The sequence below is a fragment of the Sturnira hondurensis genome, unplaced genomic scaffold (genome assembly GCF_014824575.4).
Source record: "Sturnira hondurensis isolate 20B ecotype Veracruz unplaced genomic scaffold, ASM1482457v3 Scaffold0008761, whole genome shotgun sequence".
NCBI lineage: Eukaryota > Metazoa > Chordata > Mammalia > Chiroptera > Phyllostomidae > Sturnira > Sturnira hondurensis.
This window is the reverse complement of record NW_028081392.1, coordinates 571,213-587,289: the sequence shown is the minus strand read 5'-3', so window position 1 is coordinate 587,289 and position 16,077 is coordinate 571,213. Positions and strand designations below refer to the sequence as shown.

At 43.3% G+C, this 16,077-nt stretch overlaps 1 protein-coding gene across 3 annotated transcripts in view; it reads right to left on the bottom strand.

The window, feature by feature from the left end:
* The window catches only part of SGPL1 (sphingosine-1-phosphate lyase 1), a 48,513-nt gene that overhangs the window by 12,304 nt on the left and 20,132 nt on the right, over positions 1-16,077 (bottom strand). For all 3 annotated transcript variants that reach the window (XM_037055819.1, XM_037055817.1, XM_037055818.1), the window contains 4 exons: positions 12,366-12,433; positions 8,790-8,937; positions 6,492-6,568; positions 5,042-5,170 (listed from right to left, as the gene is read on the bottom strand). In XM_037055819.1, coding sequence (XP_036911714.1) covers positions 5,042-5,170; positions 6,492-6,568; positions 8,790-8,937; positions 12,366-12,433 — 422 coding nt within the window. The remainder of the gene's footprint in view (positions 1-5,041; positions 5,171-6,491; positions 6,569-8,789; positions 8,938-12,365; positions 12,434-16,077) is intronic.

Sequence of the window (16,077 nt, the reverse complement as noted above, 5' to 3'; positions counted from 1 at the left end):
AGGGGGGGGGAGAAAGAGAGGGAGAGAAACATCAGAGTGCAAGAGATACATTGATCAGCTGCTTCTTTTTTTTTCCCCTAGATTTTATTTATCTTTAGAGGCGAAAGGAAGGAGAACGAGAGAGAGAAATATCAATGTATGGTTGCCTCTGGTGTGTCCCCTGCCGGGAACTGGCCCACAACCCAGGCATGGGCCCTGACTGGGAATCGAACTGCGATCGTGTGGTTCACAGGCCCGAGCTCAATCCACTGAGCTACGCCAGCCAGGGCGATCAGCTGCTTCTTATAACCCCCTAATGGGGACCTGGCCCACAACCCAGGCATGTGTCCTGACCAGGAACAGAACTAGCAACCTTTTGGTTTGCAGGCCAGCACTTAATCCACTGAGCACACCAGGCAGGGCTCAACTTCTTTTAACATTTATAAAAACTCTTACTCTAATATATGGTATGTATGTCAGAAAACAAGAGTAGAACATGACCCATTCAGAAAACTTTCTCTTTTTTTTTCTCTTTTTAAAAAAGATTTTATTTATCTTTTAGAGAGAGGGGAGGGGAAGGAGAAAGAGACAGAGAGAAACATCAGTGTATGAGAGAAACATCAGTTGGTTGCCTCTCGCACGCCCCCACCCAGGGACCTGGCCTGCAGCCCAGATATGTGCCCTGATGGGGAATCAAACCGGCGACTTCTCAGGTGGCAGGCCCGTGTTCAACCCACTGAGCTGCACCAGCCAGGGCTGGAAAGTTTTCTTTTAGGGATATTTGGTCCTAATGGCACTTGCATAAGCCAAGACCATTCTCCTGGGCAACCTAGTTTTCTTTGGCATATGAAATCACTTCTCATTCCAAGGCAAATAAAGTTAATAAAAGGAAAAAAAAGTTGAAGGCTGAAGATCAAAGAACAAGAAGAGTTTAACACTTTAAATGGGAATAGCCTAAAAAAAGCCCAAACATTAGGCTTTGTCTTCCTGTTTCCTACCTCTGAACTTGAACTGTCTTTACCAAAAGCATCTAGCTCATTGGGAAAGAAAAAGAAATATACAGGGATAGAGCCAAAGACTGAGGAGAAACTCAAATAATCCCAGAGAGTAGCTACTTTATAAAAGTCTAAGTGTTAGAGGAGACCGTGGATCTTATTAGACCCTACCCTTCCCCTGACCCCTGACCCCCCCACTAACAAAGGATCATAATGGGAGAGACATGGCCTAATGGCACCTAAGCAAAAACAAAACACAATACCCTAGTGGCAGACTTCTGGATTACGATGGAAGACTAAAACTACTTCAGAGATTTTTCTCTCTCCCAATACTTGTAAGAATAAAGAAAAAAAGTAGTGAAAAGATGCAATAATCAAATAAGGAGACAGATAATCTGATGCAATAGACTTCAAATACTGGCAATGAAAAAAAGCAGAAGTTTCCAGTCTGTAGCAAAGCACAAAACACAGTTGGCTCATCCCTCTCCTAAGCCCCGGAAATTATTAAGGTGGGTTAGCAAAATCCTAAGAATTCTCATTAACACTCCCCAAATCTTCAGAGAAGGACATAGAAGGGGTTTCCTCATCTTCTCTCCTGATCTTCAATCAGTGAATAAGGGGTGTGGCAGCTAGGGAGAGACAAGCAAACTGGGGAGAGAGGTTTGGACTGGTCCTTCACAGGGAACACTCCGGGAACACAGAAAGGGGTAAAGACACAATAAAAGCCCGAAGGGTGCTACTCTCTTCCAGCTAGACAGGATGAACGCTGGTCGGTAACTTTTAGCGAACTCTCAGAAGGTGAGACCTAGCTATATCTAACACAGGTGAAACGGAGCTTTCGCTGAGCTCTACCTCAGCCAAATACTCTCAGAGATCACTCACCACGCATCAGAACAATGTCTAGAGAGAGCCAAGACGAAAGAAGATGCTATGGTAAATGATGTAAGCATATACCAAGAAAAAGACAGCATGCCAAATAAAAGCCCAACTCCGAAGGTAACCACCTACGGAACAGAGGGAAGTTCCTCAGAACTGCTTCTCACTACAGGACAAAATGGCACAAGAACATGAATTCAAGAAAGCAAGAGCAGAAAGGCCGAACGCAAACAACAAAATGAGACTGCAGACCTTAAAACACCGAAGTTCTAAACAGCATCAATACAGAACTAATAAATACATAGGAACAGCAAGAAACAGACTGAACACTGCTGAGAACACAAAGACTGACTCAGAGGAAAGATTTAAGGTGAGTTCAGTGACCCCAGATAAGGAAGGTGAGAGTAAAAGACAGATGCCAGTCCACCCCTGGAGAGCCGGGTCCAGCCGGCCAGTTGGCAAACCAAAAAGCATCCAGGGTAGGATGACAGGGATGGTTGGCAATCCGGTTGGAAGTCACACTCTCTAATGAACAGCTGAGTAACTTAGGAAACACACAGGGAAGAGAAGATTCAGAAGTAGAGAGGCTTTCAGGTACGCGGAGATCTCTCACCCTGGCGGGGGGGGGGGGGGGAGCAATTATGGAACTTCTAGTTCCAGCAATTCAGATTCTATACCCTGGGCAACCCTCCTACCTGAAACAACTAAAAATCTGATAAAACATCAATTTTTTTAAACATCCACCACCAAGCTAACATAAAGAAATATACTGGAACTGCAAATAAAGCAAAATCAAAAACCCTACAAGGTAAGTGAGTTACAAGGCTGGTCTGAACGCTGAGGGTTGCCACCAACCCCCGGGGACCTTAAACGCTCAGTCTGCCCCGTGAACAGGAGATACATTTAGGGCCTGCCCACAGGAAGGAGGCCAGTGAGAGATGGCTGAAAAGAAAATAGAATTATGTCCACAGTCAGAGGGATACAAGAAATAAATCCCACTGGTACAAAAGAGGACATGAAGAAAAACTGCTTTTCTTGACCATTTTTCAGGTAAAGAATAATAATGATCTCTAAAGAAGGTATTAACAAGACGGCTTTTATGTGGGTTTGTGTTCTGAATTCGTGCCACTTCTGTAGTGCAAAACTGTAAGCTGAGAATCGGACTAAAATTGGTCCAATGTGGTAGCACTTCCCAGCAACTCCCTGGAAACTGGCAGAATTACAAACCTTTTTTGGAAGAACTTAACTTCAATAGAGGCCTCAAAGCTAAATTCCCAGGAAAATTAGTGGTTTACAGTTTAAAAAAAAAATCACAACTACAATGATGACATAGACAAGGATACAAGGCAACATGAATGAAACCAGCAGAAACAGAATGACAAGGCTCATGAAAAGTGGAATTGTCATAAGATAATATAAAATAATTATGTGCAATATATTTAAATAAACTATAAGCTAAGGACCCACAAAGGACAACCAAAAAGATTTTTTGTTTTTCAAGATTTTATTTATTTATTTTTAGAGGGGAAAGGAGGGAGAGAGACACATCAATGTGCAGTTGCCTCTCATGCGCCCCCCTACTGGGGACCTGGCCCACAACCCACACATGTGCCCTGACTGGGAATCGAACCAGCAACTACTTGCTTCGAAGGCTGGAACTCAATGTACTGAGCCGTACCAGCCAGGGCAGGATTTTTTTTTAAAGGACCAAACAATTCTGAAGAATGAAAAATACAGTAAACAAAATTTAAAAATCCAATAGCAGACTGAAATGTAGATTAGACACAACTGAAGAGGGAGTTAATGAAACCCTTGCACTGGTCACACAGCTCCACTGTCGGCTCTTGGCCAGTCTTTTCACCTACACGCAACGGCCCCAACCACTGTTGCTACTGAGAATATCAGTTGCTCCAACAGTTACTTACACCTTTATGGGTAAGGTTTTTCTGGTGCACAAATGGCTGACTCTGGGTCTGGAGCAGAAACGTACAAGATGAACATGGAATGTTTCACCAAATAAAAATGAGGAGGAAAAGAGAGAAAGGGAGGGGGAGTGAGAGGGGAAGGAGCAGGTGAAGGAGGATCCTGAGACATGTATCTTGTCTTCATCTTTACTGGGTAAGGCCAAACTCTTTTGTGGTTGTTTAGCCTTTGGTCTCAACAGTTCATCATACTGGCACAGGAGAATACCTATGTACTGTAAGCATGGTGTCATCTCTCTTCTAGGTCACCCCATTCAGCAAAGTGCCGTAAGAGGACCTGTTGCTAGATGGCGACTGGTTCAGTTTTTAACAGTTTTGGAATTACTCTGGGAAGGGAATACCAGGAATACCAGTTTTGCTAGCTACTGAATATTGGAACATGTTGTTTGACCACGGTACCAACTAACAGTGTAACAATACAGCTTACCAGCAAAAAACAAAAAACTAACTACTAAATGTTACTGTCTTTGGCAGGCCCTTCAATAATTACATTTGCAGATTTTATGATGATTACTTTTATGTATCTGATAGGGTTAGCACCTCTAGGTTACCATGGTTAAGTCCAACTCTCTACCCTGCGTAAGCTGAGGTTTCATTTTTTTTCTAGAGTAGACAGTATCAGTTTGTAAATCTTAACAGAAATCTATTAACCACGGTTTAGGAAAACTAACAAACATCTACTGGAAAGAATGGTTGAAACATGTGTGCCTTCAAATACCATGATTCCTTTTCCTTTATTCCTAAACTAACTGAGATTCAATTTAGAACAAAATCAGAAAGTAAACTCCAGCTCAAGTAAAATGAGCAAGTGTATCAAAAAAATTACAAGATGATTCAACAAAATTATACAGGTAAATGGGCAGGAAAGTGGGTGGGTGGGTGGATGAAAGAAATGAAGGAAGAAAAAGAAAGGAGCCGAGAGCAGATAGGGCAAATATATTTAATGAATGCAGAGTGTTCTTTGTTCTAGCAACTTTATATAGCTTTTTCAAAGTAAAAAAATTAAAGAGAAAAAACATCTAGAAGGCTTTATGCCAAAATGTTGATATTCTAGGAATTACTAAACTATAAGCAGTACTTTTGAATTGCTACTAATCTGGACCTTTCTACAATAATCACACATTTGTTGCACAATAAAAAAAGTAAAAACTTTTTAAAATTCTATTGTAAGCTAAAAACGATCACTGTACAACACTGGCAAATACTCACACATCCACAGGAATCTGGGCCTCCGTTGAACAGAGAACAAGCTATCCTCACGATCTCTGCCTCTATCTTCCGCAGTCCTGGGAAGATGTCTGGATGCAGTGGGTTACTCCATGCAAAGTCTCCATAAGCCTACAAAGACAGCAAGCAGGTATGAAGTAAGACAATTATATTGTATAGGACAAAGAATCACACACTAAACAAAAGTTTCTAGGTATTAGGCACATTAGAAACTAGAAAAATGGTAAGACATGTTCAAAATATAGTGGAGGAGACAGACATGCAAATAAATTATCTTACAGTGTGGTAACGAGAGGAAGTATAAGTGTGGTTAAAAGCAAACCAGAAACATCAAGCAGACTTAGTGTGAAGGTTTAGCTTTGCCAGTCACTTCTGGCCGTGTAGTATCTCATATGCTAAAAGGGATAATTGAGGTGCTGATCCAATAGTGTTTCAGCGATAAGCAAAGAACATAATGCATGCAAAGTGCTTAAGTATCTGGCACAAAGCAAGTATTGTTCCAAGTGCAATACTAGATGTGTGCACACAAAGGTAAGGGGCCTTAAGGAGGGAATAATGAACATCCTGAACAGTCTGGTGGTGTCTGTTGAGTGGAACCTTGAGAGATAAAGAGGAATTCACCCTTCAGAACAGGGCAGGTAAAGGGGAGAAAGGAAGGAAACATCACAGCCAGGTGCACTCTGCCACAGGTCAAGGCAGGAGGAATGGCTGCGAGAACCAGGGGGCACTGGCTCTGAAAGGCCATGTGTTTTCTGTCTCATAAGCAGCTCACATTTTATCCTGTGGATGATAGAAAGCCACTGAAGGATTTCTAAACACAGAAATTGGAGAATTATGCCAAGATACAGCTGCAAAATCTATGTTTAATAAGGCATAAGCAGCTTCGTGTGATAACCAAACACAAAGGCTTAAATTTAAAGCCATCAGTCAATGCCAATTTTATATGGCAAAGTGGGATTTCAAAGATAAATCTGATAAAAATAGAAGATGCTAGATGATAAAGGCAACACAAAATGGGATTATTTTAATTATAAGTGAGACCACTGCTCACTCTCAGGTCATTTGATTAGAGAGTCGGGTAGTGTAGGAAACGATGACCAAGTTTCCATCCTCGTCTCTTTTCACCAAACAAAAGATGTTTCACTGTTAATAACCTCAACTGCTGGGACCGGCCCGGTAACTGCCTTCCGTGTAGGGTGTCAGTAAAGCCTGGAGACATATGTAATATTTACCCTACCACAGCCTGAAGATGTCTTTGACAAGATTATACACATTCACCTGTTTGGGTGAAGAAAAACTTCTTAAACTTCTTTAGTTTTATTTTAACAAACTTTTCTTCAAGTAATTTTTAAATTACAAAACCAAAGAGACAAAAATGAGGTCATACAAACCAGCAGACACCACACACGCCCTCCGAGCACTGGGCACGCACCTTCACCAGCAGGTCGGTGAGCTGCTCCTCCCCGCTGTACACCGCCCCGGAGGCTCTCCCTTCCTGCCACGAGACGTCTGCAGAGAAGGGTGAGACCACTGGGTCAGGAAGCAGAAAGTTTTGGGGAAAACAGGTAGGCTCTAACAAGAAGAAATGCAAAGAACCCCCTCTGAGTACAAAAGAAAAACAAGGTTTGGAGAGGAAATCCAAAGAGATCCTTATATTAACATCAAGAAAGATAAAATTCCAATAGAGCTATCACAGCAAAATAAAGATCATCAATTAGAATCAACTACAGTCTGAAAAAGATGCTCACAGCACCGGGGGACAGTACAGTCCAGTAATAATGCTGTCCTGTTCCCCAACTGCCAGCTGCCTTCCAACTCAGAAAAATTGTCCTCTAGCTATACATTCATTTTATGTTCTCTGCGTGGCTCAGCTTGGCCTTTTTCAGCAATTGCTTCCTTCTGCCTAGTCACAGGATATGAGGGAATTGTTATGAGCAGAGCTGGCGGAGAAGAGCAACACAGAAGTAACATTTCAGTCTACAGTCATCAGGGCTGGAGTCAGGGAACCGAATGCAAGACGAGGCAAGCCACAATGAGATATCACAGTATCGGGCCCCTCCTTCCGACGGGCCTGGAAAGCCACACAGAATTAGGCACCTGCTTCCAGCAACATCAGCAGCCACACTCGGGATCAGGAACAGTCAACGCTGGGATAAACCTCCCAGGAGAGGCTCCTGACCAAAATTCAAGGTCCAACCTTCCACTTTCTCTCTAAGGTTCCACATTATACTCTCTAGGTCACACCAGCAAATCTGTCAACGTGGTTATCTCACGGCCTCTTGCTACAGCGTGGCTGTGCTCCACTGGAAGAGGGCAGTAAGAAAGCTAGGACAGAAACAAACTCGTTAGCGACGACAGCCACAGGCTCTACAAAGCAAAGATCTTCGGCTCCAACAAGAGAGCAGAGGACTGAGTAGTGAATGTCGCGACTAATTCCTCAGTCTCGTGCAGTCTGCCCAGCTCTGGCCTGTTGCCGGCTGGACTTCCCTGCTCTCCTTAGAGGACACTGCTCTGTACCAGGTATGCCTTCAGACCAGAGGTCACCAGACTTTCAAAAATAGCATACATGGTTTCATTTCCTGTTCTTTCACTGGTGCTAGAGTATGGCAATGGGTAGTGACTTAAAAATGGAAGGGAAGGAAGTACGGTAGCAGCAACCAGCCCTCACCATCCAGAAACCTTTTCTGTCCAGGTCTCAGAGTGCTAATCCCTGCTTTGTGTCACCCATACATTTCGGACGGTACCCAATTTCATACCAGCCAATGTCAAAAGCTCAACACATTTCAATTAGACATTTTAAAAGGTATTTTTTGAAATGCAATGTGGTATCCTGGGTTGGGTCCTAGAACATAAAGAAGGACATTAGTGGAAAAAACCTGTGAAATTGGAATAGCATTTGTAGTTCAGTTAATAGTCTCATACTGAAGTTAATATAAATTATGCCAAACTAAAAAGCCTACTTTTTGAAAGTATTCATAATATGACTTTAATATGTAATAAAAATGCATCCGTGTTCATAATAATATTTACCGAGCACTGTCTATATGCCAGGTATTCTACAGTTACGTGTATAATCTCATTTAATCTCTGTAACCAGCCTTTCAAGTCAATATTATTATTCCCGTTGCAGAGAGACAGACTGAAGCACAGAGAAATTAAGTAGCTCGCCTATTAAGTAATACCTGAAGTGGCCAAACCAGGATGTGAACCCAGGCTAAGCTCACGGGCTGTACTCTTAAACATTGACCTTCTTGTACTTGGTACATCCATCCTTCCTCATGCATGTATACTCGTGTGTGGGTGTGGCTATTAATAAAAACACTACGAACATTCCAATATACATGCATGTATACACGAAATCTGGGTTCATCCTTTGATAAAGAAATTTACTCGCTTTTTTTTGCATTTACAGATTTTGCACTTACAATTTCTATAACAGATCTGTATTTCATTTTTATTATGCATATTTTCTTTTTAAAAAACAAATGAATGTTTTATTCAGTTTACAAAAGAGACAAGTTCCATTGTCTCTGAGACTGGTTTGTTTGATGGATTAAGTATGAATCTAAATATAATTTCTAAAATATAAAAGCCAATGTTTTGAGACAGGGGTTGGGCCCTCCTGAGCATACAAGTCCCAGGGAGGATCTGCTCTTAACCTTGACAAACACAACTGACGGCCCTCGCCAGGTTAACGAAGAAGGCAGCACACGTGTGCTGAGAATCATACCCAGGCAGCTGTACTCCTTGAGCTTCTCCAGAACTGCAGCCGGGCTCAGGCCTTGAGAAGGCAGAACTTTCACATACTCCTTGTCCACTTGCAGAAACGACATGCTCTTGCTGATATCATCCTTGATCTTGTTCAGCTCCTCTTCAATCTCCAAAGGGAAGAAGAACGAAGGTAACGAGGCTGGGCACATGAATACAACAAAAAACGGAAGGTGCTTCTTCTTAAGGAGATATGGTGACAGTCTGACTGTATGATACTTTCTTAGAAGCCTGAAAGTCAGTGTTCGCTCTAAAGGTCAAAGATGCACTCGACCCCCGCCCCCTTCCTCTGCCATGTCGACACCACCGCTGCTTTACTTGATTTGCATTTGCTAATGTCAGCACATCTTTGAGGGCAATATTTGGATCTTGTTCCTGCCCTGCTACAGTGTATCTGCTAAAGAAACAAAGACAGAGCCACATACAGCCACCTGCAGCAGTGAAAGGGATTCTGGTGCTTGTGGGAGTGGTGAGCTCCTTCACAGACAGGTACAGAGCACGGGAGGGCCGGGGGCCCCACACCACTCTTGCCGTCGGGCTCGGGCCATCCCAGGCAGCACCAGGAAGACTGCTTTCTGTCTCCTCAGGCTGTCCACAGCTTGTCGACAGCTTGACCCTTAAGTGCTAGGAGAAGCTAAAAGTCCTTTCTGCTACAGTTTATCACAAAGAAATAACTCCAGTTATTTCTTTTCCATCCTCATAGCAACAGTTTCTGGGACATGCTCTTTTGTTCATTCACTCATTTACGCAATAAATATTTGTTGAACTACTACTATGGGCCAGGAATACACAGTGAACAACACAAACTGAAGTGGTATGGAATGGGGAAAAATTGTGTTTTCATGAAACTTGATTTTAGCAGCAGAAACAGAAAATAAAGGTAATGAAAAGTGCTGGGGGCAGGGCGGGGAGGGGAGCAGAGTGCAGAGGTAGAATGGCAGGGGCCGCCATCGTGGTAAGAGACGCTCAGGTGGCAGGTGAGGGATGAGTGGCTGGAACCTGTGTGTGTTACAGTGACGGGGTTCCAGCAAGACACCCAAGCTCTCCGTCCAAACATCAAGGTTTTCTCATCTCTAGCTCTGCATGATTAGAACACAAGAGGATCTTCCTAGAGGTGGTCCTCCCACTCCTTGAAAATGTACCTACAACAGTCTAACAGACAGGCCCTGGCAGGGCACAGAGGCCGCATTCGTGGAAAGTGCTAGAGTGCTGGGGCATGTGGTGAACATGAAGATAATTTTTTAAAGATTTTATTTATTTATTTTAGAGAGAGGGGAAGGCAGGGAGAAAGAGAGGGAAAGAAACACCAATGTGTGGTTGCCTCTCGCACCCCCAAATGGGGACCTGGCCCACAACCCAGGCATTGCCCTGACTGGGAATCAAACCGGTGACCCTTTGGTTCCCAGGCCAGCACGCAACCCACTGAGCCACACCAGCCAGGGCTAATGTTTAAGTTCTAAATAAAGAATTATGCTGTGGCGGGCATGCAATAGTAACAAGCTATGAAAACTGAACTTCCACGCACAGACTATACTGTCTAATAAAATAGACACAAAATGATAATGAGAGTTATCTCAGAAAGCGCAGCAGGTACTTCCCATCCCTAATTCTTGCCTCAGATCCTCTTTCACATTTTAATTTCTTCACAGCATTTATTTCAAAATGAAATTCTTATGTATTTATTTACTTATTTATTTTGTCTTTCCTGCTAAAATGCAAGTGCCACGGACAAAGGACTATGTCTTACTCACCAATGCACCCAGAATAATACCTGACACTGAGCACAGGCTCAATAAACATGTGCTGAATGAGTGTAAGAGAATGAACGAGAGATGGGCACACACATGCTCATTCAAATAATTTTGTCTCTAAGCCTCAAAATCTGCTTCTAAAAAAAAAGGTGATTGATTATACAGTTCCTAAGTCCCTTCCAATTCTGCTAGTTTATAAATTTAAGCCCTGGCTGGTGTGGCTCAGTGGACTGAGTGCCAGCCTGCAAACCAAAGGGTAGCAGTTCAATTCCCAGTCAGGGCACATGCCTGGGTTGTGTGTCAGGTATCCAGTAGGGGACGCATAAGAGGCAAACATACATTGATGTTTCTCTTCTGCTCTTTCTCCCTCCCTTCCCTCTCTAAAATTAAATAAACTCTTTAAAACATATATATAAGCTTATATATATAAATTTATATATACACATATATAAATTTAAGAGTGGGTTCCGAAACTCTAGGATTGTCTCAAAATCTTAAATTGAAAGAGAAAAGCACGAAGAATAAGGGCAAAAAAATACAGGGACTGATAAGAGGAAATACTACTATCCTTTGTGAGCCAGTCCATCCACTATATATCTTCCCTCTTCCCCTACCCTTTATTCCATAGCAACTATATTAGATTTAATTAAAGGACTCAAAATAATTTGAGGTGAAATAAAAGCCTAACTCTCCACTGCCATGCACTATCTCCACCCCATTTATTACTTCTACTTCCCCACAGGAAATGGACCAAAAATACAGAGTCTGGGAGTTAGCACAGGGGTCTCAGTGGACTTCAGCCAAAGGATAAAGATACCTGATGTCTTTTTGGTCCGGCCAGAGAAGCAAACTGAAAGCCAGAAGAGAAAGACTGAGGGAAGCTGAGGTGAAGGGCGGGGTACGGGGGGAATGAAGACACCAAGAACTCTCGTGCCTGCCTTAACGCTTGCAGTGGGGCCTGCCCTGTTTATCTACATCTGCGGTAAAGAGCCTGCCAGAAGCGGACAGAGGTGACTGTCTTATCCTCAGGGTGGATGAGGGAAGAGAAAATACAGTGGTACAAAGAGCAGGAGAATAGCTCTGTTATCTAAGTTTCTAAACCTGGGATCTGCAAATCACAACCTGGCTGACGCCTGTTTTTGTAAAGAAAGATTCCCTAGAAGGAAGCCAGGCTGTTCCTACACCTACGGTCCCGTCCCTTCGCTGCATTCCCTCCACGCAGGCAGACTGAGGAGTCGGCGAAAGACTTGGTGCGGCCCGCAAAGCTGAGAATGTTTCACATCTAGCCCTTTACAGAAAAGTTGGCCAACCCTGACCCAAACCACATAAGCACCCAACCCCCGCTTACGTAAACACCTAAAATCAGCCCAGCCAGATATTGCTCCACAGCATCATGTCACTTCCGTCAAGTTTTCTAATTCCAAATTCTTGACAGACATCTCACTTCTCCTTGGGTCATGTGTGTGGGAGAAAAGGTTAAGTCGGGTTTCTCAATCCTGGGGCTGCTGACGCGTTGAGCCAGATGACTCAGTGGTGGGTGGGGGGGAGGCTGTCCTGGGCACTGCAGGAGGCTTACCAGCACCCTGGCCACTACCCACTGTGCCAACAGCACTCCCCTCCCGTTCTCATGACCAACAAGGTCTTCAAACACTGTCAAATGTTCCTCGGAGGTGGAGGGCAAAATCACACCTCCCACTTGAGAATACTAGGTTAAGTAACTAAAAATAAAGAGGTATAATAACCATGGGGATGGGGTAGAGCAGAAGGTCTATACAGATTCCACTTACCTTTCGACCAATAATAGGCATCTTCCTGATGAGCTTAAAGCATCTCTTTTTGAACCTCGACCATAAACCTGTAAGAAACAAATGGTTCTATTACCCCAGTTCACGTCTATGGATAGAACACGCTAGTCCTAAGGCGCGGGCTACTCCAACATGTCCTCTGCAATCTCACTCACCTTCGGGTCGCAGAGGTGGAGTTTCTTTCCTTTAAAATAAAAAACCTTTTAAATTTCATTTTTTAAATAAGTAATACATTTAACATGGTTCAAAAAGTAAAAAATAAATAAACATACACACAGAGAGTTAAAAGTTTCTCATCTACCACAGACCTGCATCCTACCCTCAAGCAGACACTACAATTAGTTTCTAGACTACCCTCTCAGAATTTCCTAGGTGCATACAAGCAAGAATGAAGATCTATTCGTATTTGTCTCTATTTTTACACCAAAGGTGGCACATTCTAGCACTGTATTAGAATTCTCTTAAAGACCAGTGCTTTGGCACTGATTTTTTTATAGCCATAAACTTGAAGGAGAGCCCAACCTTCTGGCATCTCTGGGCCATGATGGAAGAAGAGGAGTTGTCTTGGGCCAGACATTAAATACATTGTGACACATAATCATAAAAAAATCTGATCATATTTTAAGTAAATTTATGATTTTGTGTTGGGCCTCATTCACAGCCCTCCTCAGCTGCACGCAGCCCGTGGGCCCCAGGCTGGACGCCCCTGCTAGAGGATTTCATTATATCGATGCACCACAGTTTATTTAACCTGCCCCTTCTCGATGGACACTTAGGCTGTTTCTAATATTTGCTATTACACATCATACTGAAATCACCTGTGACCACACTGCATACATAAGAGGATACCCAGGATAAACTCCCAGAAACAGAGCTGCTGGGTCAAATGACATATCTATTCCAGAGGTTTTTACCTTCCCAAGGTTTTCCGGAGCCAACACTTCTCTTCATGCCCACAAAACAAACGACCGACACATGCGTTTTGCAGGATCTAGGCCCCCAGACGACCCTAACAACACACACCCTAACAACATTTCTGGACCTAAAAAGGCCTTCAATACCATGACACCAAGCAGACTACTTCTGTCAGGAAGTACACAGGACAAACTGGGGATTCTGATCCTGTTACTACAAGAATTATAAACACATGGCATCAACACAGACCATTCTACTTTAATGCACTGACATTCAGTACATCTCAACGGACTCCAACAACAAGATTTCAAGGTGGGTGTGGAAGGCACTACCCACTATCCAAAGGCAACAACGGATCAAAGCACTAACTTGCTCAAGGCCACGGATCAAACCAGTGATCCAACGGGATTCGAGTGAAGTCCTAGACTCCCAGGATTCTGTGCTGCATCAAATGCACAAGGGAAATCTTCAGTTACCCCAAACGTGTAGAAGGAATCTAGACCCAGCTTTCGTGCAAGGCATGAACTGAACGTGAACTTTTACTGCATTCCTAGGCTACCAGGGCACTCCAGTTTCTCTGGCCACAAGGAGTGCGCTCTTAACAATAACAGCAGTGCACGTGTGTACCTTCTTTAGGTGTTCACACACAAAATCTCGAGTCTTTACTCATCGTCTCCACCCACTCTGCAAAGCCTAGCACTGTGGTCAACACTCGGACTGAGAAAGAAGGCAGAGGGGTTACAACCAGTTGTCTGTGGTTACTTTTTTGTTTAAATTCTGTGGTGTTTCTTTCAGTCCCATTCTACACACAGTGGTATGTTAAGTGTACAATATCGTATATACAATATTGCACACTCTTCGCATTTTAAGCATTTTCTACATTATTAAAAACTCTTCTTAAACTATTTTTAAATGTTTAATAGTCCATCGAATGAGTATAACTTAGTATGATACGTACGCTGCTTGTTATTTGACTATAGTTGACCCTTGAACAACATAGGTTCGAACTGGGTGGGTCCCCTTATACACAGATATTTCCAAATATTCAGGCCTCCACACCCCCAGGTTTCACATGCACGGATGCAACCAACTGTGGACCAAAGGCAGTACTTCTGATCCGCAGCTGGCAATCTGCAGATGCGGAGGACCGACGGTGTGCGTTGCTCTGTGCTGTTTTATGTAAGACACTCGAGCATCCAGAGTCTGCTACCCATGGGGGGTCGTGGAACCAATTCCCCAAAGACAGCAAGGGACTGTAGTTAGGTTTGGGGGGAATCGCAAGTTATACATGGATTCTCGACTGTGCAGGGGTCAGCCCCACTAACCCTGCTCTGTTCATGGGTCAGCTGTATCACTAACAACGTTACAGCTGTTAAGACTCAGAACTGCTTCCTTACTTAATAAGTGAAATAACTGATTACTGAGGTGGACAGAGGTCCCCAAACCGGCAAACTGAGTCAGGTCCCCACGGTACACTAACGGGACAAGGTGGAGGAGAAAAGAATAAACCACTCTGGTGGCAGAGGCGGGATACAATGGTACAGGGCAGAAAGAACAGGAAACAGAGTCAGAGATGGAGAAATTAAAGATATAAGGACCATGTGGTCATGACCTAAAAAGATGATCTCAAAAGCAAAAGTCCCCAGAGGTACAGAAAGAAAAGTAATTAGAGCACGTTAAGGTAATAAAACAGGAAACGGCAGTACAACAACAACGCATGGCTCTTACGGTTCACAAGTTCCTTTCACACAAATTTCACCACTCAATCCTCGCATCACCCTACAACTAGGTAGGGCAGGGGTTATAATAATGCCCATTTCTGTGTGAGGAAGGGAACTTAAGGGTGTTGCCATGGCTAAAAACTGGAAGAGCGTTATCCCACCCTCCTCCCACATAACTGATTCTGTTGATGAACTGTGGACATCCTCAGTAAAATCAACACCAAGCTGTAAGGATTTGAGCTGATGACCCCAGGGCAGAAATAAGGAAGAGTGAACACCTCAGAGAGCTGCTAACCCCTGCACAGCCTCCCACCCCATTCCTCCAGCTGCTTCTAGTTATCTACCCTGGCGCCCAACCTGTGTTCTAAAAGTACCCTTTCCCCCTCAGAGAAGAATTCAGTTTCAAGACTAGCAAAGTTCATCATTAGCCCAGACTTTGGACTCTCCTGCGGCAATATGCCAGAAATAACTTGATTGTTCAGTGATACATAGAATAAACACTTCTACACGAGCAAGGTTCTGAATAAAATGGCACTGCTATGAAAATGATCTGCAATGTCTGGAGGGAAGACATCTTCACATGTCTAAAATTCAAGTTGGAGTTACAAAGTAAGTGTGTTGTGTGTGTACATGTGTGAAACTACATGAAACCGCCAAAACTCAACCATGTTTAACCTACAAAAACTACATTTTGTATGCACACATAATATAGACACATAGCCCTGACTGGTATAGCTCAGCGGATTGAGGGCCAGACTGTAAACCAAAGGGTCGCAGTTCGATTCCCAGTCAAGGCACATGCCTGGGCTGCCGGTCAGATCCCCAATAGGAGGATGTGCAAGAGGCAACCACACACTGATGTTTCTCTCCCTCTCTTTCTCCCTCCCTTTCCCTCTCTCTCAAAATAAACAAATAAAATCTAAAAAACAGATAAATAAATAAATAAATAAATAAATATATATGTATGTAGAGAGAGAGAGAGGCACATAAATAAGTGCTTATATCTAGGTAGCAAGATCTTAATTTTGTTTTTATGGCTTATTTACATTTAATTTTCT